The sequence below is a fragment of the Manis pentadactyla genome, unplaced genomic scaffold, assembly GCF_030020395.1.
Source record: "Manis pentadactyla isolate mManPen7 unplaced genomic scaffold, mManPen7.hap1 scaffold_297, whole genome shotgun sequence".
NCBI lineage: Eukaryota > Metazoa > Chordata > Mammalia > Pholidota > Manidae > Manis > Manis pentadactyla.
This window is the reverse complement of record NW_026644688.1, coordinates 96533-115964: the sequence shown is the minus strand read 5'-3', so window position 1 is coordinate 115964 and position 19432 is coordinate 96533. Positions and strand designations below refer to the sequence as shown.

The 19432-nt window shown below is 54.0% G+C and overlaps 1 protein-coding gene and 1 long non-coding RNA gene across 5 annotated transcripts in view; one reads left to right on the top strand and one right to left on the bottom strand.

Annotated features, from left to right (window-relative positions):
* Positions 1–622: 622 nt before the first annotated feature.
* Positions 623–19432, bottom strand: part of LOC118921545 (uncharacterized) — an 81583-nt gene continuing 62773 nt past the window's right edge. Inside the window, exons 10-13 of one of the 4 annotated variants that reach the window (XR_008995568.1) lie at positions 12145–12180; positions 4787–4971; positions 3430–4243; positions 623–2051 (exon numbers count right to left, since the gene is read on the bottom strand). This is a non-coding gene — a long non-coding RNA (uncharacterized LOC118921545). The other 3 variants (XR_008995569.1, XR_008995567.1, XR_008995570.1) reach the window with 3 other exon arrangements.
* On the top strand, positions 8951–15649 carry LOC130682344 (uncharacterized). Its single transcript, XM_057496725.1, has 4 exons — positions 8951–9549; positions 13000–13121; positions 13230–13334; positions 13705–15649. The coding sequence occupies exons 1-3, from the start codon at positions 8980–8982 to the stop codon at positions 13282–13284; spliced, it is 747 nt and encodes a 248-aa protein (XP_057352708.1). The 5' UTR covers positions 8951–8979; the 3' UTR covers positions 13285–13334; positions 13705–15649.

Genomic DNA, 19432 nt, shown 5'->3' with positions numbered 1-19432 from the left:
TTTTCTACCTTTATCTTGTACCTACCTACCACTTCAGCATTTTATTAAAAATAGTAATAATAGAGAGAAATGTGTTATCCACATATAAATCAAGTATAAAAGTCAAATGAGTATTCATATTTGAACTGACTGTTTATAGTTCATAATGCATGAGCAAAACCGAAGGTTTCTGTGATGGCTGCCCTTGTAATGTTCACCATGTAAGAACTTATTCACTATGTAAGAATTTGTTCTCCATGTAAGAACTTGTTTGTTATGCCTCAGAAGATTGGAGACTGATGAAAATTAGGCTTGGGGTGGATTAATGATTGTGCATTGAGCATTGACTCCCCTATACAGAATTTTATTGTTGTGAACAACCATTTGATCAATAAATATGAGAGATGCCCTCAGAAAAAAAAAAAAAAGTATACACTTCCAATGGTAAAATAATAAGTAACCGGGATGTAATGAATATAGTCAAGATATTGTAACAGCTTGCTTTGGTATGGTGATAGCTGGTACCTAGAATTGTCATGTATATAAATGTTGAATCACTATGTTGTACACCTGAAACTAATGTAATGTAATACTGTGTGTCAACTACCCTTCCATAAAAAAATAATTATCTAAAAAAAAAAAAAAGAAATTCTGTTCAAGAGTGGCAAGAAAAGACTTGGTGGAACCAGTTAGGAAATTACTGCAATAAGCTAGGCAGTTTGCACCAAGGTGGTCAAACATTCTTGGCCACGGCCAAGCACTTCTATATGGTTCTAAGAAAAGCAGTTACTGAACAACCATTACCACCAATTTCTTTCTTGTTTTAAAATCGAGATATAGTTGATACATGAGTTTCAGGTGTACAGATTTTCAATTACATACATACCCTAAAGCACTTACTAATTAATATACATGAACCTAGTGCTCTCCCTCATGGAGTAAATGGAAATAAGTAAACACAATCCTCCTACTCAAGCATTTGTTTAGAAATAACTACAACACAAGGCAAAATGTGGCGAGTGGCAAAGTGAGGTGATACATAAAATTGCCAGAGGTCTCAGAGGACCCATGCTGTTGAACATGCTATTCGTGTGAACGCTGTCACCACTGTCACAGTCACCCCAGCACCAGCCAGGAGTGATTACTAAGAGTCTGAGTGCAGGAGCCACTGTTGGGCTCTTTAAGGGTTTGGACAATCACTGCTCTCCTCGCACCTGTACACATCTCTATGCGAGGGCTATTAAGGAAATGTACGAATAAGTATGCAAAAATGCCGTTTTTAGGATGGAAAGGGATTCTAACAGAAGGAATCATTAATTTCCCTTTTCATTTGAGGAATGCCTTGGCACAATCGGCTTTTGTCGGGGGTGATCCTGGGCTGCGGAGACACGCGCTTTCCGAGTAGCCACGAACTCCTAGTGGCCACGTGAACTCCACACCCAAGTCTTCCGCCTTGACTTGAAAGCAGCAGGCACAGAGGGTCTAAGCCTGATGCCCCCACGGGACGAGGCCGCTTTAGTGTCGGGAAGCCCAGGGGGGCCCTTGAGGCTGTGCGCGGAGGGGAGGATGCCTGCAGGCGCTGGGCGGGAACCCGAAACCGGAGACCCTTCCTCCCCTCTGGCTGACATCCATTCACTGAAAAAGGTAGAATCCGGACGGAAGGATGATATTTTTTTGCCAGGTAATGCTATATTTAAGCATGTCCTGTCACGTTTTCTGACAGGAAAAAAAAAAATCCCATTCACTGCCCGCTTCCCTCAGCCCCATCTCCAGGTCCGACGGAGGATGTATGTATATAATATATATGGCAAAAGGCTCTTCCAATACCTAGAAAAAATAAGTTTTACCTCTAACAAGCCATACACGGATCGGAACAGCTGTTCGTCGGAAAGCGGGTTCCCACCCACTGGCCACAGGAGGACGGGAGGCCCTGGCCCGACCTCTGTCCCCTTCCCAACACAGAAACTCTGGGGAATGGAGCCCCACCCCACCTGGCCTGGTCCCGCCCTCCAGTGTATAAGGAAGGCGCTCCCGGAAGCAGGCACACCTGGGTCGCCAGGAGGGTGCTGGGCCTGGGAAGAGAATCCAGAGTGTACAGGGACGTGGATGGCCAGACGCTCTGCCTCCACCTGTCCGTGTGTGCTCAGCACTGGTGAAAAGTGACTGCCCTCTAGGCTCAGCTGGCCAGGTTCAGCTCTAGGAAGTTGTGTGTGGCTGTTCCCCAGGAATCTTCCCATGCAGAGGCCCGGGAAGGATGGGGCCTTTGGGCTCAGGCTGTCGGTCAGCACATGGAGGCAGTGGGCTCACCCGCCCTGGTCCTCACCACATCACAGCGCCACCTTGAGCATCTTCCCCAGGCAACAGCCCCCTGGAGTCACTTTCGTAAGTAATCCCTTCGGGGAACTGGTGTCAGAGACCCAGGCCCTTCCAGCTAAGGGACGGTATAGGGCTATATAGCAGGTTGCCAAGCTGAGGGGTAGCCGTCCATTATGTGGAACTTGACAGAGTCTCTTGAACTTCCCCCAGTGCCCCATCCTGGTTTAGGCAGGAGAGCTAATGGTTTTGACATATCAAGTTTATCAAAACCCACCACATTGTAGACACTGTCCTGGGCACTGGGACACCGGTGAAGAAGGCCCACCCAGAACCTAAGAGGGCTGAGCTCCTGGAGTCTCCTCTGTTGTGGCCAAGAGGAGAGTGGCTGGGTTAAACCACACGGTTTTCCAGGGGGAGGCAGCTTTGGCCCTTAGTCTGAGAGTGGTAAGGCCACACAAAGGTTTACATCAGAGTAGGACGCCACCCTTTTGTGCTGCAGGCTGGGGACAGGATGTGGGGTCAGGGCTGGGGACACTTTGGGAGTCCAGGGAAGGATGGCCAGGGCTGGGCAGCAATGGAGGTCAAGTTTGACAATGGCTGGTGATGGGGGCCATCTCCCTCACCTAACTGGCGGGACTCCTGGGACACCTCACTTGCCTTTCCTCCTGTTTCCAGGGGAACAAGGAACGGTTACTTGTCTTCTTGCCATTGGGCTGTAGCAGGTCTTTATATACTGTAAATACAAGTCCTTTGTTGAGGTATGACTTGCAAGAATTTGCTCCAAGTCCATGTGTGGCTCGACTTTTTTTTTTCTTAATGACTCATGAGGGACATGGAAGTGAAATGTAGGTGGAAAACATAGACAATGCACATGAGAATGGCTAAAATTAAAAACTTGAATGAGAGAAGACATGAACGTAGTATCAGAGTCCCAGGGTATTGTGTGGAGAGGGGGCAGCATGGGGGCAGCTGCATACCCGGCCGGCTGCACAAGGCAGGAGGCACTCAGCAACGGCATCGGCTAACAGGTTCCCAGCAGGAAGGGCCAGCGCTGGTACTCACAGCACAGATAGAACTGAAGGACTGGCAGGGGCAGGGCCAGGTCAGGCTGACTCCTGGGAGCTGTAGGCTCACCTGTTCACTGAACCGAAACCTCAGTGAGGCCCAAGTTGCGCTTGTGTTTCTCTCCTAAGTTTCTGAAAGTGCTAACAAGCTTAGCAACAGCAGCAGCAGCAGCAGCAGCAGCAGGGGGAGCAGCCTGGAAGGCAAAGTGGAGGCCCTAGGCTTGCAAGCACTGCCCCCTTGGCTCCTGAGGCCTCTGTGGAGGGAGTGGGGCAGTGGGTCTGGACATAAAGGCATCTGTGGGCCCCCTCTTCTCATTTCCCCAACTTCTTCATGTGCTAGAAGTGGGGGAGGGGCTCTTGAGAAAATTCTGCATGCGAGTATTAAATGCAAGGCTGTCAGCTCCAAGCACTTGCAAGGAGACAGCCCCTTGCTGATTCTAACAGCAACATTTGCAGAATTTGAACACATAAGCCAAGTCCACTGGAAATCTGAACCGCAGATGGCAGTTCCTGTCTTATCAGCCAGCACTGATATTCCAAGAAACGCTTAGAGCTGTGTTTTTCAACTTGTGCCTATCTTCAGGTAATAGTCAGAAACTCTCCCTCAAGGCATTTCATGATCAGTTTTTGGGCTGCTGTTAAGGAATGTAACAGTAAGAAATGAATTTGTAATAGAAGAAAAGGGGAATCAAATCTTTGTTCAAAACTGAACACTAACATTTACTAGAAAGTGAACTCAAACAGCCCCAGAAACTTTGTCCACTAATGGGCAGAGGTGGATGGGGTGGCAGTTTCTTCTTGTTCTTCAGATTTTCCTAGTCTGAGGGTCAGAGTTAAAGCTGAAAGCTGATTTTGTTCAACCCCAAGCATCCAGTCCCCGGGAACTGAGGAGCATCAGAAAAGAAAAACACAAAGCTAGTGAATCGGAGGAGGAATGTCTGCTTGGACCTTTGCAGGCTGCTACTTCATGTGTCGGCACCCCAGCCCCTCTCCTACCATTTCCCCTTGAAAAGCCCTGACCGCTTGTGTCAGGAGGACGGTGGTTCTTCAAGGCAGGAGCTGGCCACTCCCTCATTTGCTAGCAAGTCAATAAACTATTCTTTCCTTTCTTCAAACCCTTGTCATTGTGTTTTGTGGTTTGACCTCAGGGACGAGGACTGGGTCTTGGTATCAGGAGCAGCACCCCCCACCCCGACCAAGTGCCCGCAGTGCCGCTCCTTCAGTGTCAGAGGCCACAGGGCCGAGCTGTCAGGGACGCAGAGCTCCCGGCTTCCTCCTTGCTAGACACGGGGGACTGTGCCGGCCAGGAGTTCATGCTGTGTGGCAGGGCAAGTACAAGCCTCTAGAACTCCCTGTATACATTGAAAGCAGTAATGCCTGGTGACACCAAGGATTTGAAAGAAGAACGGGTGGTGATTTCCACATACCCTTATTGAAGTCACTCATTTAGCCTACTTAGAAAACAGACGAATCTTGGAGATGACAGTGAATGATTGTCAGTGTAATCAGAGTGTCTCAAACTGCAGTTCCTGCTGCACATGGGGCTTCATCACTTGGTCCCCAAGCACCCAGTGTGTAAGTATTGGTCAGGAAAATGCTCTTTGTTCTCTTCCTGTGAGTAAAGACCAGCAGGGCAGTTAGCTTTCAGCCGGCAAGGAGAGAAAACTATCTCAGAGGCATATCAGACCTCCAGACTTGGGTTGTCATTTAGACAGAAGGAAGCTTCATCTCCTTTTTCTTCCAGAAGCCGTCACACTGGCCCATCCCATTGATGGTACTAGGCTGACTGGACCCAGTGATCAGGAAGTACAGCTCATCTAGGCATATTGACAGCGCAGTCACATGTCAGAAGGTGGACTAAATCCAACAAAAATTGAGGGACCTTTCATCTTAGAGAAGTTACTAGAAATCTATCTTGTGGGCATGCCAAGCTATCCCTTCTAAGGTGAAGAATAAGATGCTGTATCTGCACCACCACCCCAAACACACACACACGCCTGGTGCGGATTTCAGATTTGAGAGCAGCCTGGACCTGTGGAAGGTGGAAGGCAGTAGATGGCAACACCTGGATCTCCTCTCATTGCTGCCCCTTCAAGGTGCACACCTGAAAACGGCCTAGAAGGGGACTGACTTGCCCAAGATCACACGGCCTGGACCCCGGCCTGACCTGCGTGGTGTTCCATGCTCCATGCCAAGCCTGGTTGGCATTCTTCCATCTCTGAGTCTGTGTGTCAGACACATGTGACGCCAGTCCCCAGGAGCTGGAGGTGTCATCCATGTATCCCTGGGGATGTCCTTAGGGAGAAATGTCTGGCGTGACCCTCCCTGTGCAGGTTGGGATGTTGGGCAGGTCCTGGGAGGTGCTGTGGCCTCAGCAGGACAGGGAACTAGTGAGAAAAAGCGGACTGAGCTCAGCTCTTGTCTCCTCAGAGCTGGGACCCCGGTGACATTGCCAGAGAGCGTGGGGAGGGCTCTGGTGGAGATGTGTGTACTCATGCATGGCAAGGGCCAGGAGGGTGGGCAGTCAGCAGCCCAGAGGGGCACGTGGGCGTGTCTGAATGCAGGGAGGGGCCCTTGAAGAAGTGATGTCACTGATGACATGCCAAGTAGAACCTCAATTGTGACCCGGACGGATGGAACCCAGCTCCTGGTCGCAGAACCCAGTCCAGCTCACTTGACCGGAGGCGCTCGACAGAGCAACATGCGGTCTTGTTGTGCGGAGCCTTCTGAAAGCGAGGGAGTCAGGGAAGCCGAGAGGGAGAGTCTTCCTGCTCGCTGTGGGCGTTGGCTCAGTGACCTCCTCCAACGCCTCTATCCGTGTATCCCGAGGAGCCCCGAGGTAACACAGGGCAGCCCAGAGCGGGCCATTCCAGGGCCAGGCCACGAGTGTGACCCATCCTGGCTGACGTTTCCCCAGGCCCCTTGTGTGTGTGCGGTGGGCATGGGGCATGGGTGGGACTGAAGGCTGGGGAGCAGGGGGCAGTCAGTGTCACAGCTCTGGTCTCATGATTCAGGACATGGAGGTGAGTGTTGGGACCAGGTACTTCCACCCACATGTTAATCCTGAGCCCAGGGGTGTCCTCCTCTTCCCTGAGGGACTGGATGTCTATGCAGATGGCCCTGTGGGCCTGATCTCGGGGGCAGAGTTGGGGGCCCACATTGCCCCCTGTGGGGAGGTCCACGCAACCATGGGTGCCTCCTCCCCAGCTACCAGGTGCCGGCTTTGCAGAGCCCCACCCTGGGGAGCGTGGAGGAGCTGGTGGATGGATTCACCTACTCCATCTCCCTGGACCTGGGGCAGGCTGTCTACACCCAGGATCCCTTCCCTCCCAGGGCTTCCCCACGAGAGTGGCTGACAGGACCACTCCAGAGGGCCTGGAACCTTGTTCCCGGGGGCACCCCGTGCCTCTCCTTGCTCGCACCCCAGGGGGCTGGGGGCTCTCGGGTGAGCTGCAAACCTGCCTCGTCCTGGTGATTCCTGGGTTTCCCACTGACTATATCCCTGTTTCCCCCCTTAGCCTGAACCTGAGCCATCTGTCCATGGGACTGAGGTCCGCAAGTGCAGGGATCCCTGGATAGGTGTGAGGAGGAAGTGGAGAAAGCGAAAGGCACGAGTGGAACCAGCTCCAAACACCAGCCGGAGCGCTCCCGAGGCCACACTCCCACCCGATGATGCTGACCAGCTGACCACGGGCCAGCGGCTCCCCCGGTGAGCACCCAACCCCTCCTTGGCCAGTCGGGCCTCTGCCCACAGCCCGCGGTGTGTCTTGCGTGTCCCCACGTGTCTGAGCCTCAGCGTGCTCCTCTGACAGGCAGGGAGGCTGGCGATCAGCCTGTTAGGGTGCCCATGGGGAACATGGGAGGAGCCTTAGAGGGGTTCCCCTGGTGCCCGGCATGGTAAAGGACTGCCGGCCAAGCTGGGCCACTTCGGGGCTTACTTCTCTGTACCCGATGAAAGCCTTTGGCCTCACCCGTCAGTGGCCTGGAGCCTGGCTCATTTGGAAAAGCACATGGGAAGCAGCCTTTGGAACGGAGGCTCGCGATTCCCTGTGTTTGGGCCGGGTCCTTGTCCTCACTGTCGCCACATGAGGGACCTCTGGGGGCAGGAGAGGGGTACCTGGAGAAGTTCTGGTAGGACTTCCTTAAGCAACAATAGGTACGCAGTGCCCACTTTGTGCAGACCCTTTGGGGACACTTAGCACAACTGAGTGAAGGAAGCAGACACAATACTGGGACCCCATCCCGGGTGGACTCGGGCAGTCACTTCAGGCATCATCCGCAGGTCACGGCCAGGGAGTGTCACGACTGATGCCGTCACGGCCTCCTCAAGCAACAGGGGGCATGACGAGGGGCCAGAGGGGGAATTGAAAATGTGAGCGTTCACTGGGTCCAGAGGAGGTGCTGCCCATCTCACAGAATGGGGGGAGGAGGAGTTTGGGGCTTGGGGTTGGGGGAGCACAGCAGAGCCCAGCAGGTCACTCATCTTTGGGTTCCCATGGGTGGGCTGACGACTGGGGACTTCCTATTCGGGAGGATGGGAGAGGATGGGGTCCCAGGACAGACACGCAGGGTCAGGAAGGGGGAGGGGCAGGTGCCTGGACAGGCAGGGGAGTGCACAGCGGCCAGGCCCACACAAGGGTGGACCCGGAGGGCAGTGTGGCTGGAAAGACCAGGCTTCTCACTCTGCCACCCCCAGGCCTTACCCCAGCCGCAGGATGGGACGGGCTAGGCGCCTTGCCTGGGAGCCTGAGAGTGTGCCCAGCGACCTCCACGGCAGCCAGCCTTCATCCACCCTGGTGGGCCAAGTCCTCCAACACTTGGTCCAGGAGGAGCACCTGGGGCCCACGGTGGCGGTGCTGGAAGGTGAGGGGCTGCAGCCAGGGGACCGTCTAGGGTGGGCTTCCCGGACTGGGGTTCCCTTCAAGGCACTGAGGGCTCTTCTGTCATTGTAAGGCGCGGGGAATCAGGCCCACGGTGACCCTTTCTCTGTGTCCCGCTCCAGACCCACGGCAGAGGCAGCTGGCTCCAGAGACACGGGGAGGGCCGGCTTCACGGCTAGAGCCCATCCAGGAGCTCCCTGAGACCCCTGTGCTGGCAAGACGGCTGGTGTCACCTGCTTCAGCTCCTGCAGAGCTGGAGGATGTCCCAGCAGTGGCCTCAGCCTCAGAGCCAGGCCCCGAGCGGGAGCCCCATGAGCCCACAGCAGAGCCCAACAGGTCACTCAGCTTTGGATTCCCATGGGGGGGCTGACGACTGGGGACTTCCTATTCGGGAGGATGGGAGAGGATGGGGTCCCAGGACAGACACGCAGGGTCAGGAAGGGGGAGGGGCAGGTGCCGGGACAGGCAGGGGAGTGCACAGCGGCCAGGCCCACACAAGGGTGGACCCGGAGGGCAGTGCGGCTGGAAAGACCAGGCTTCTCACTCTGCCACCCCCAGGCCTTCCCGCAGCCGCAGGATGGGACGGGCTAGGCACGTTACCTGGCAGGACGAGCAACTGGGGCCCACGCTTTCAGAGCTGGAAGGTGAGGGGCTGCGGCCAGGGGACTGTCTAGGGTGGGCTTCCCAGACTGGGGTTCCCTTCAAGGCACTGAGGGCTCTTCAAGATGTCATTGTAAGTCATGCGAAATCAGCCCCGGGGTGACCCTTTCTCTGTGTCCTGCGCTCCAGACCCACGGCAGACGCAGCTGGCTCCAGAGACAAAGGGAAGGCTGGCTTCGTGGCTACAGCGAGTCCAGGCGCTCTTTCAGACCCCTGTGCGGGAGCTACGGCCATTGTCATCCGCCTCAGCCCCTGCAGAGCTGGAGGACATCCCAGCAGAGGCCTCAGCTCTGAGGCAAGGACCCAAGCTGGAGCCCCAGGAGCCCTCAGGCCTGGTGCGCAGAGCAACTGCCGTGATGGTACCAGGCCTTACAGAGCCAGAGCCATGTCCAGACCCCATGAGCCCCTGGGACATCCCAGGAGTGGTTTCAGCCCCGGTGCCAGGCCCCGAGCTGGAGCCCCATGAGCCCTTGGTCCCGGGTCCCGTGGCACCTGCAGGAATGGCACCGGGACTGGCAGAGCCAGAGGCGGACCCGGAGCCCACCCGCGCCTGTGTCGCCATCACCCGGCACGTGTGGAGGAAGGAGGAGTGGACCATTCTGGCATTTCCCCATGGCCTGGTGGCCGAGCAGCTGACCCTGATCTGTGCGGTGAGCTGAGCGGGCTCTCAGGGTCGGGGGTGGGCCTTCCCTGTGTCACGGGCTGCCCCAGACCTGCCGTCCCTGACGTGGACTCCTGTGATCTGGGCCCACGTCCCAGCTTCCCCCCAGACTCACCATGTGCCCTGAAAGACTCTCCTCGCCCCCAAGCCCTCACTGACCACACGGGGACAATAGGGCCGGCCCTTAGGGATCCTTGCAGACCAATGATTTGGAGCGGAGGGAAGGTGGGCAGGGCCTGGCCGGGCTGGGAGGGGCAGGGCAGGGGAGGGGTGCTCAGGGAGGTGCTGCCAGGGCCTTAGGTCCTCGGGCCATTGGCCTGGCAGGCTTCCACAGCCTCCACACTTCAGAGGCCCCTGCCATGGACTGACTGTGGGAGACACTGACACCAACAAAGGCTCTGGGTGGAGTTGTTTTGGGGGAAACTGCACCTGAGTGGGTAGTGGGGTCCACGGGGTGGCAGATGCCCCAGTTTGGGCAGGCGTGAGCTGCCTTTTGTTGCAGGGAGGAGGTGAGTGAGGGTGCCTGTGAGCAAAGCCCCTCTGTTCCCCACCACTGGGTGCCTCAGTGGACAGGGTCTGAAGTCCGGATGGCCACGAGGCTCACAGCACGTCCTCAGCTGCCTGGGCTCCAGCTCTGACCGGTGACCCTGCCTGGGAACAGGGGCACCAGGGGCACAGCTGGATGACCCTCCCTTGTGATCCCCAGGGGCTGTACGACAGGATGGACTTTGCGGAATTTAACAGTTACTTACGGAACCAGCCACAGATGGGAGACATTGAGCGCCTGGCTCTCACCACGTATAGGACGTATAGGGTCCTCAGGGAATTTGATGCCTTGGTTAAGTTGGTCACCACCACCTGCCTCGGGACCCCGAGCATGATGGCCTCGGACAGGGCCGAAGTGGTTAGGTTCTGGATCTGGGTGGCCATGGTATGTCATGGGATGCCCCCGGGGTCCCCTCCTTGGCCAGCTCTCAGAATGGGTGCCTGTGGTCTGCCCTGCACAGTCCCTGGGCCCCTCCTGCCAGGGGTGTGCAGACCTGCACTCACAGGTCCCAAGGGGGGGACAGCCATCCCTGGCCCCTTCCTTGGGTTGAGCTACAGTCCTCCACCCAGGAGGGCTGCTCAGCAGGTAGTAGGTGTGCTGGGCTCCCTGGATGTCTGTCTCCTTAAGGACAGGAGTTCATGGGGGGACAGAGTAGAGAAGCAGGCCACGCTCTCAGCTCTGTCTTCCGTCCCAGGGGAGTCTGAACCTCAGGAACTACACTGCCCTCCATGCCATTGTCTTGGCCCTGCAGAGCCCTGCTATTCATCGTCTGGAAAGCACCTGGGGACATGTTTCCTGGTGGGTACTCCTGTCCCTGGAACCAGGGCACCTGAGTGGACAGGGACACACCGACATCTGGCAGTGTTCCCTCAGTTGGCTGGGACTTCCTGGGAGGTGGCGGAGCTTAAGGACAGGGATGGCAGGCTCTTGGGGCCCCCTGTGGGTTAGGCCACGGGTACCCCTGCAGTAATCAGTTTCCTGCAATGTCAAGTGTGGGTTGAAGCCCACTGGAGATCTTGAGCTTGTGCTCTGCAGCAGGAGGTCTCTGCCCCAAGGACAGCGACCTCGCCCAAAGCAGATTCGCCCCTGGGGAGAACTGGGAATGGAGGCCCTGGGTGGAAACATGAAGCCCCCTCCACAGGCCATGGATTCCCCAGGGCTCAGGGCCGTGGTGGAAAGCCTCCTGCAGGCTAGTGGACCTTCTAGGATCTCCAGGAAATGGGGTCGGTCCCGAGGCTCTCCACCTGCTGGCCATGTATCTACCTCCTCCTCTCCTCTCCCCTTAGTGTCTGCCTGATGGTATATGAAGACCTGAAAACACAGGACAACTGGGTTCACAGGAAGCGGCTGTTCAAGGTAAATGGAGGTCTGGAAGGGAGGGGTCCTCGGGGCAAGTCCCCTTCCGTGCTGTGGCACAGCTTTGGGAAGGACTCCAGGTGTGCGGGGTGAGAGGGGGGAGCTGATGGAGGTAGGGTTCCCCAGGCCCCCAAGGGCCTCATCTGTCTCCCTCCCTGGCTCCACTTTACTGGGGGCCTGGCATCCATCAACCATGGACTGGTTGTGGGAGGCCACGTGGGAGGGGAGCATGAGCACCTGAGTGTCCTGGACCTTGCAGGAGCTGGAGTCCATATTGAGGGCAAGGCAGCGGGGCCGCATGGGACCCGAGGAGAGGAGGACAAAGGTGAGAGAGGCGTGGCCAGGTTCGGGGCTGTGGGGGCAACCCTGCACCTGCTCCTGGTGCCACCAGCCCTGAGCTGCCAGCACTGGGGTGACCAGGAGGAGGGCGAGAGCAGCTGGGTACAGGGGGAAGTTGGAGGACAGGAGCAGGGACCACAGGGCCTGGGATTGGCCAAAAGCCAGCCCTGGGAGGGCCCAGGAGGGGAGAGCTGGGCGAAGGGAGGTGGGGAGGCAGCACAGGGTGGTCCAAGGTAGCTGGGGGCTGCGGATGTGGGGTTCAGGGGAGGCTCTGTGGGCGCCCCTGAGGCAGGCAGGGACTCATCACCTCCCCAACCCGGTGCACAGGACGTGGTCCCCTACCTTGGACTGATCCTGGACGATTCCATAGACAAACACCTGGAATATGAGGATGTGAGTGAGCCCAGAGGGGCACAGGGGGGTAGGATGGTGAGCTTTAGAGAGGAGAGAGCCCCCAGTGAGCCCAGACCTCTCAGCACCGGGCCTCCCACACTCCTGAGTCCCCCCTCCACCCCAAGAGCAGGGCTTCTTGGAGAGGACTGCCAGAAGGACCGGCTTAAGCCCCGGTCCTGGCCCCAGGGCAGGTGGGGCTGAGGGCTCCAGGGGGCAGCATCTGGGCAGGACTGGCCTCCTCCTCAGGCCCTGCCCAGGGGGAGGGATGCTGCTCCTTCAGGGCAGGAAGCACATCAGGGGGCTGGCAGTGCCTTCCCACCGGAGGCCTCAGCTCCCCAGTGCAGTCCCTGCTTCTCGGTAGCCCCGAGCCTGGGCCAGGTCTGGGTGCTGTTTCTGGGCAGGACAGCCTTGGAGGCCCTGGTGGGCCTCCAACTTGAGAAAGGGTGAGGATGTTCCGGCCTTGTTCTGGGCTCAGGGGGCTGTTTCTGATGCACTTTGGTTTCCTTCCTGCCATCAAGACCCCCTGGGCAGGACCCTGTCCAGCCCATCCTCTGGGCCTAATGTGTCTTGAGAAAGTTAAGACACCCAGATCTCATGACACTCAAGGCTTTGTCAGGTGGGGGATGGGGTGTGGCATCAAGGCCAACTTCCTGGAGGAGGAGCTGGAGACCCAACTGTCAGAACAGGCAGGGCTGGATGGCATTGGAGGGAAGGCGGGTTCCCATGAGCAAAGATCCGGGACCATCATAGTGCCCCACTCCTCACACACCTCCTTCTCTGTACCCTGTTCTTTCTCTGCCCCAGTTCCCTGTCATCCAAAGTGAGATCACCATGCAGAGGAAGCTGGCCAAGGTGTATGACCTGGAGCCTGATGAGCGCTTCCGGTGCTTTGCCCAGGCCGTGGAGCCCCTGGATGAGGAGGAGAGGTGAGGCCGGCCAGAGTCAGGTGTGGGCTGCAGCTGCCGGGAGGCTCTGGGAGAAGGGCCCCCTGACGTGTGGCTCCAGGGGTTCACAGGTGTCCCTCTGTCCTGCAGCTACAGCCTGTCCTGCCAGCTGGAGCCCCCAGGCCAGGGGGCCGGCAGAAAGTGACTATTCTTCAGGCCCCACAAGATGTAAATTTACCAGCCGGCCAGGGCCAGGTGAGTTTCTGGGCTGGGGCGATCGGCAGGGGGTGGTGGGCTGCTCCTCAGCCTCAGGGAAGCTTCAGGCCATGTGGGGTGTGGGGGCGTCCTAAAGACAGGTGGGGCTGGGGTCCCAGCTCCACGGCCGACCAGGCCTGTCAGACTGAAGGGTGTTTCCCCTCCCCCTCCGGGACCCAGCCTCCTCCTCTGTAAGTAGGTGACGCTCAGGAGCCTTCCCGTGACAGGGACCCCCCGGGTGCTGGTGATGGACAGGACCCTCCGCACAGGGCCCGGAGCCCAGAGGGCAGTGGGGACGGGGTGGAAGCAGGATAATGGGGGGAACCCGGGATAACCTGCCTCTTCTGATCACCCGTGTGTGGCCCTGTAGCTGCTGTCATCGGGCCCGCGGCCCTGCTGGTGTCCTGGCTGCATGTGGAGGAGAGCTGCTTCCCCTTCGGGCAGGCGGCCCCTGGCGCCCCAGGACCCCAGTCTGCTTGCTGCTCCTCCTCCTCCCGCTGCTCATCCTGAGCCTCTGCTGGGGCAGCTGCTCTGGCACCTCCTCCGTCGGCCGACTTCGGCATCTCCCCGGGCTGCCGCTGCCTCCTCAAGGGCCTGTACGTAGCCCCTGCCAACCTGGCCGCCTTCGTGCTGTGTCCTACCCTCTGCTCGTGGCCCGCTGGACAAAGGCGAGCCACCCCACCGTGTGGAGGGTTTTCGCCTTTGAGTAGGAGGCCTCCCACCGTGACGCCAACTGCTGCCTGGGTGCCATCAGCCACCGAGTCGTAGCCACAATGGTCCAGAAAGAGCTGGGGCCCGTCCTCACCATGGCCAGCCTTTCCCAGGATGGACACAGAGACGGCGCAGTGCTGCATGGGACCACCGCCCCCTGGGTGCCCAGCGGAGGCATCCGAGGCTGCAAGGGTGGCCGGCTGACGCAGGGTCCCAGGACATGCTCCCAGCGGAGCCCTTGTGCAACTCCCTCCCCTAATCCCTGAGAAATAGCCTCCCCAGGCACAGTGTGGTCTGGGTGTTGTGTCTGAGGTTAATGGTTCCTGGGGGTTGGGGTCATCCCTGTGCAGAATGTAATAAATGATGAACGGATCGCCACCACACTGCTCTTTCTTCTCAAAGCTCTGCCCCTCCTGCAGACATCGTGTGCCCCAGCCCACCGCACCCCCAGCCCTCAAACTCTATGACGCAGGGGGGCCCTGACCTCCACCAGGTTTCCCTCTATCCTCTGTTCTCCCCCCATAAGGTGCTCAGGAAGAACGGGGCGCACTAAGCCCCAGGCTGGCACACCTTGACAGCACTGGGGAGGGCTGTTCAAACAGAAAGTGAACCTTATTTCCTGTCACCTATAGATTATGATCAGACACAGAAACTTGCTGATTAGAAGCCCCAGGGTGTCTCTTCAGGTCTTGAACACCACTGCAGACGTACCCAAGTAGATCCCACGGCTGCAGGGCACCAGTCTAGCACTGTCCCATTTAATGAGACACAGCTGCTCCACACATTCCAGAAAATTCCTTTTCAAAAAACGCTGAACTTGGTCTCTCAAAGCACCTCCAAGAGGTGCACTCCTTACATTGGGGGGCTTTCTGTGAGCCCAATTTCTCCACACTTCACACCTCAGAGCACCCCCCAAAGCTCCCAGGTCCCCAGTCCTCCCCCATGGTGCCCCTCAGCCATCCATCCCCAGGCCAGGCTGCTGAGCGGCCTGACGTCTGTGACAAAAGGCTCGGGAGGCTGAGCAGAGGCAATTGGCTCTGGTCTCCCCATAACACTCCCCAAGGGCTCTCGGGATGTGTTCACCCTCCCAGGAGAGGAGGCCTGGCCTGGAGGGGAGTTCCACGATCAGCACAAACACCTCCTTGGGGGGGCTCCAGGCTGGAGACAAGTCTTCAGGTCTTATGCTGCAGGTGGAGCCCCAGACTGGGAATAGGGAAGCAAGGAATTCATGCTGTGTGGCAGGTCAAGTACAAGCCTCTAGAAGTCTCTCTAAAGTATATATTCCAGGAGAGATTACAAACTGATGTCGCCACCAAGGATTTGAAAGATGTAGGGGTTGTGATTTCCACATACCCTTATTCAAGTCACTCGTTTGGCCCACTGAGAAAACAGATGGATCTTGGAGATGACAGAGCATGATTGTGGATTCCATCCTACACTAGATCCAGATGCAAAAGCACTTGCCTGCGCTGTGTGACCGGGAGCCCAACGAGCACTTCATGTTGTTTTTCCAGGCTGTGGAGCCCCTGGATGAGGAGGAGAGGTGAGGCCCAGCAGGTGTGCTGTGTGGGCACCAGCAACTGGTGAAGCAGCTTGGATTTGAACCCCTGGTGGTCTGTCTCTAGGACAAGCACACTTCATTCCCAGAAAGTATATTGGGGTAAGGGGGAGACCTCCCTGAATGGCCACAGCGGCTGTATTAGCTTTTCTCTCTTTCTTTTTTGTTTTGGATCTGAAATCATACCTTTTATTTACTCAGAGAGTGAGTGGTGTTGGTTCCCTATGTCTCAGTTCTCCATAGGGTAATGCAGTGAGAGGCAAAAATACCCTATGTGCACACTGGGGTTTGCACCACAAGGAAGGAATTCTGAAATCATGAAACTTGGAGCTTACATTGATAGCTGGCACTTTGGTCCATTTGCATTTCTGGAGATGGAAATAGACATGTTTGCTCTGGAATGTAAACAGATCCTCACTCTGGAAGAGAAGGAAAGGTCTCCTCTATTGCTTAAATAACCTGGAGTGTAAACATTAGGCTCTGGGGAGAGAGGAAACTTTCTGTCTGGTGGGCTCTGTCTTTTGGATCCTTATGCAGTCATGTTTAACCCAGATACCAAAGCTGTTTGCTCAGAAAGTCCTGACCATACAGAAATGTAAGAATATTCATGAGGCATTGTTTCCTGACAAGTATATGTTCTGCAGTGAGCATCTATGAGATGGGAAATGTGATTCTGCGGTTATGTCACTAGTCTCATTTCTTCATGCTTTGTGCGGCTCCAGCTGAGGGTGATTTTGGTGTTTAAAGATGAGCAAACCAGCTGCTTTCTCAGGTACTTAACTGAGGAAACAGTGCTCTACTGCGGTTACGTAAGGAAAGACTGCGAGGTTTATTAAGATGCATGTAGGTCTCTTTTTCCTAAGAAATTTGAAGTGTAATTTTGTCAATTAAAACCACAATGAGATAGCACTTCACACCAGTTAGGATGGCCAACACCCAAAAGATAAACAACAACAAATGTTGGTGTCGATGTGGAGAAAGGGGAACCCTCCTACACTGCTGGTGGGAATGTAAATTAGTTCAACCACTATGGAAAGCAATATGGAGGTTCCTCAAAAAACTAAAAATAGAAATTTGACCATTTGACCCAGGAACTGCACTCCTAGGAATTTACCGTAAGAATGCAGCAGCCCAGTTTGAAAAAGATATGCACCCCTATGTTTATCGCAGCACTATTTACAATAGCCAAGAAATGGAAGCAACCTAAGTGTCCATCAGTAGATGAATGGATAAAGAAGAGGTGGTACATATACACAATGGAATATTATGCAGCCATAAGAAGAAAAGAAATCCTACCATTTGCAACAACATGGATGGAGCTCGATGGTATTATACTCAGTGAAATAAGCCAGGCAGAGAAAGACATGTATCAAATGATTTCACTCATCTGTGGAGTATTAAGAACAAAGCAAAAACTGAAGGACCAAAACAGCAGCAGAGTCACAGAACCCAAGAATGAACTAGCAGTTACGAAAGGGAAAGGGACTGCGGAGGGTGGGGGAAAGGGATGGGATAAGGGGGAGAAAGGGGCATTATGATTAGCACACACAATGTAGTGGGGGGTGGGGGGGACAAGGGAAGGGCAGCATAACACAGAGAAGACAAGTAATGATTCTATGGCATCTTATACACTGATGGACAGTGACTGTAATGGGATATGTGGGGGGACTTAATAAAAGGGGGTCTAGTAAGCATAATGTTGCTCAAGTAATTGTACATTAACGATACCAAAATAAAAAAACAAATAAACTTAAAAAAAATAAAGACATTCTAATAAAATAATTATTCTTACCACTTTCCCAAATCCTGATTAATACCTTAAAACACTTTCAATTCTCCTACCCTTCCTGACTTTTATTACTGTTATCATGCACTTTAATTCTACATGGTCTGATCTCCATGAGAGCTCACTCTAGAACTCACAGACTAACATTCACCTCTCTTCATAAATTGCCTTGTCCTTTCCTCTTCGTTTCTCCCTGCATTGCCGGTTTTCAACTTGGGGTTACTTTCCTTTGGACTTTAGAACTCACTCTAGTAGTTCTTCTAATTCAAGGCTGCGAACTATGAAGTGTCTCACTTTTAACTTTTTCTTAAAACACCTTTGTGGTTAATATTGCTGATGGGTGTAGAATTGTGGTTTGACATGAAAATTTCTTGGGGCATTTTAAAAATGGTGCTCTGTTGATGTATCTACCTTATGCATATATGTTTAGACATCACCTGTCAGCCTTTTTCTTGCTTATTTGGTTGGCCTCTGATTTCCCTGAAGTCTTTTACGTTAATTCTGGTTTTTCTATCATACTGTAACCCCTTATGGTTTATACAGTGTAGATATTGTGCTTAGGGAATCTTAACTGCATGTGTGGATTGCTGTCCTTTATCAGCGGGGAGCATGCTGTGTATTTTCACCTGTGGTATCAATTCCTTACCCCGCATTCCCTCTGCTCCTCTTTCAGTCACATCCCACTTCTCCTTCCACTCTGTCCTGACATCTCCAGTATTGTTCACACAGCGCTTTTGTTGAGATATTGGTTCTTCAACTGTCTTGCCATTCAGGAATCCAGCCTTTGCTGGAATCAATCACTTCTTAAATTAACTTCTTAATTTAAGTTCTAACATAAACACAAAATACACCATTAATTTGGAACACAGCAGAGCTCTTTCACAATGAGGAGAAAAACATTTCCTTCCTCATACAGAGAAACACAGAGAGGAGAAAATGACAACCTGGATCACACTAAGATATATTATGAGCTGTTTTTTATCAAAGTTCACCAGTGAGATAGAGCAGTGGAAAGCCTGAGTGGGAGAGACTCAAATTACCTGCATCTGCTAAAGGACATCAAGCCAAATTAGGTAAATAATTTCATCCAATAAAACAAAGTACTGAAAGCCCACTAGAAAAATATGGCCAAAGCTAGAATAGACATTAGATAAAAGAGGATAAGCAAATAAGTGAAGTGTTTTTAAAAAGCTTTCTACCCTGTTTAATTTTAAGGGAAATGCTAATAAAAGTTGCAATGAGCTGTTGTAAGACAGAAACCAGGTTAGATGAATGAAAAAATACCAGGAATACCACATGCTCCTCAGGTTCTGGAACAATCAGATCATTCGTGTAGGCCTAGTGAGAAGTTAAATTGGTAGAACCTCTTTGGAAAACAGCCGGCATCTACTAAGGCTGTGTACACGCCTACAGTGGTCCCTGCACACAAACATCCCCAATATTGCGCACCTGTTTGGTCCCAACAACGAGAGTCAAAATCACTGTTCTAGAAACTAACCAAATGCTCATGAATACGGAATGGATATACACAGTGCTCTCTGCAGCCCCTGGGACCCCACACAGCAATCAGAATTTACAAATAATTACTGACAGAGGAAGAATCTCCCACATCAATTGTTGAGACACAGACAGATGCAGACACAGCCCAAGGATGTACAAGGATTCCGATTTTTCTATATCCCTGCCAACACTTCTTTTTATAATAGCCATTCTACATGAGGAGTGATTATATTTTGGTTTTGATTTAGTTCTCTGATTATTAGTAATGTTGAACGTCTCTTCATGTGAATCCCATTTCTCTGTTTTTAAAGAAGTATCTATTCAAGTTCTTGGCTCATGTTCCAATTCTTTTCCTGCCTGAGTTGTACAAATTACTTACATATTTTTGGATATTAAACCCTTACCAGATACACGATTTTCAAGTATTTTCCCCAATCTGTAGGTTGCTTTTCCATTTGATTATTTCTTTTGCAGTACAGAGCTTTTTAGTTTTATGCAGCCCCTCGTTTGTTTTTGTTTGTTACCTGTGCTTTGGAGCATCTG

Excerpts from the sequence above, each read along its gene's own strand:
- LOC130682344 (XM_057496725.1), top strand. The coding sequence starts at position 8,980 with ATGCGAAATCAGCCCCGGGGTGACCCTTTCTCTGTGTCCTGCGCTCCA. Across the intron at positions 9,550-12,999 it reads AGCTGACCCTGATCTGTGCG|TTCCCTGTCATCCAAAGTGA; the intron begins GTGAGCTGAGCG and ends TCTCTGCCCCAG. Across the intron at positions 13,122-13,229 it reads CCCCTGGATGAGGAGGAGAG|CTACAGCCTGTCCTGCCAGC; the intron begins GTGAGGCCGGCC and ends TCTGTCCTGCAG.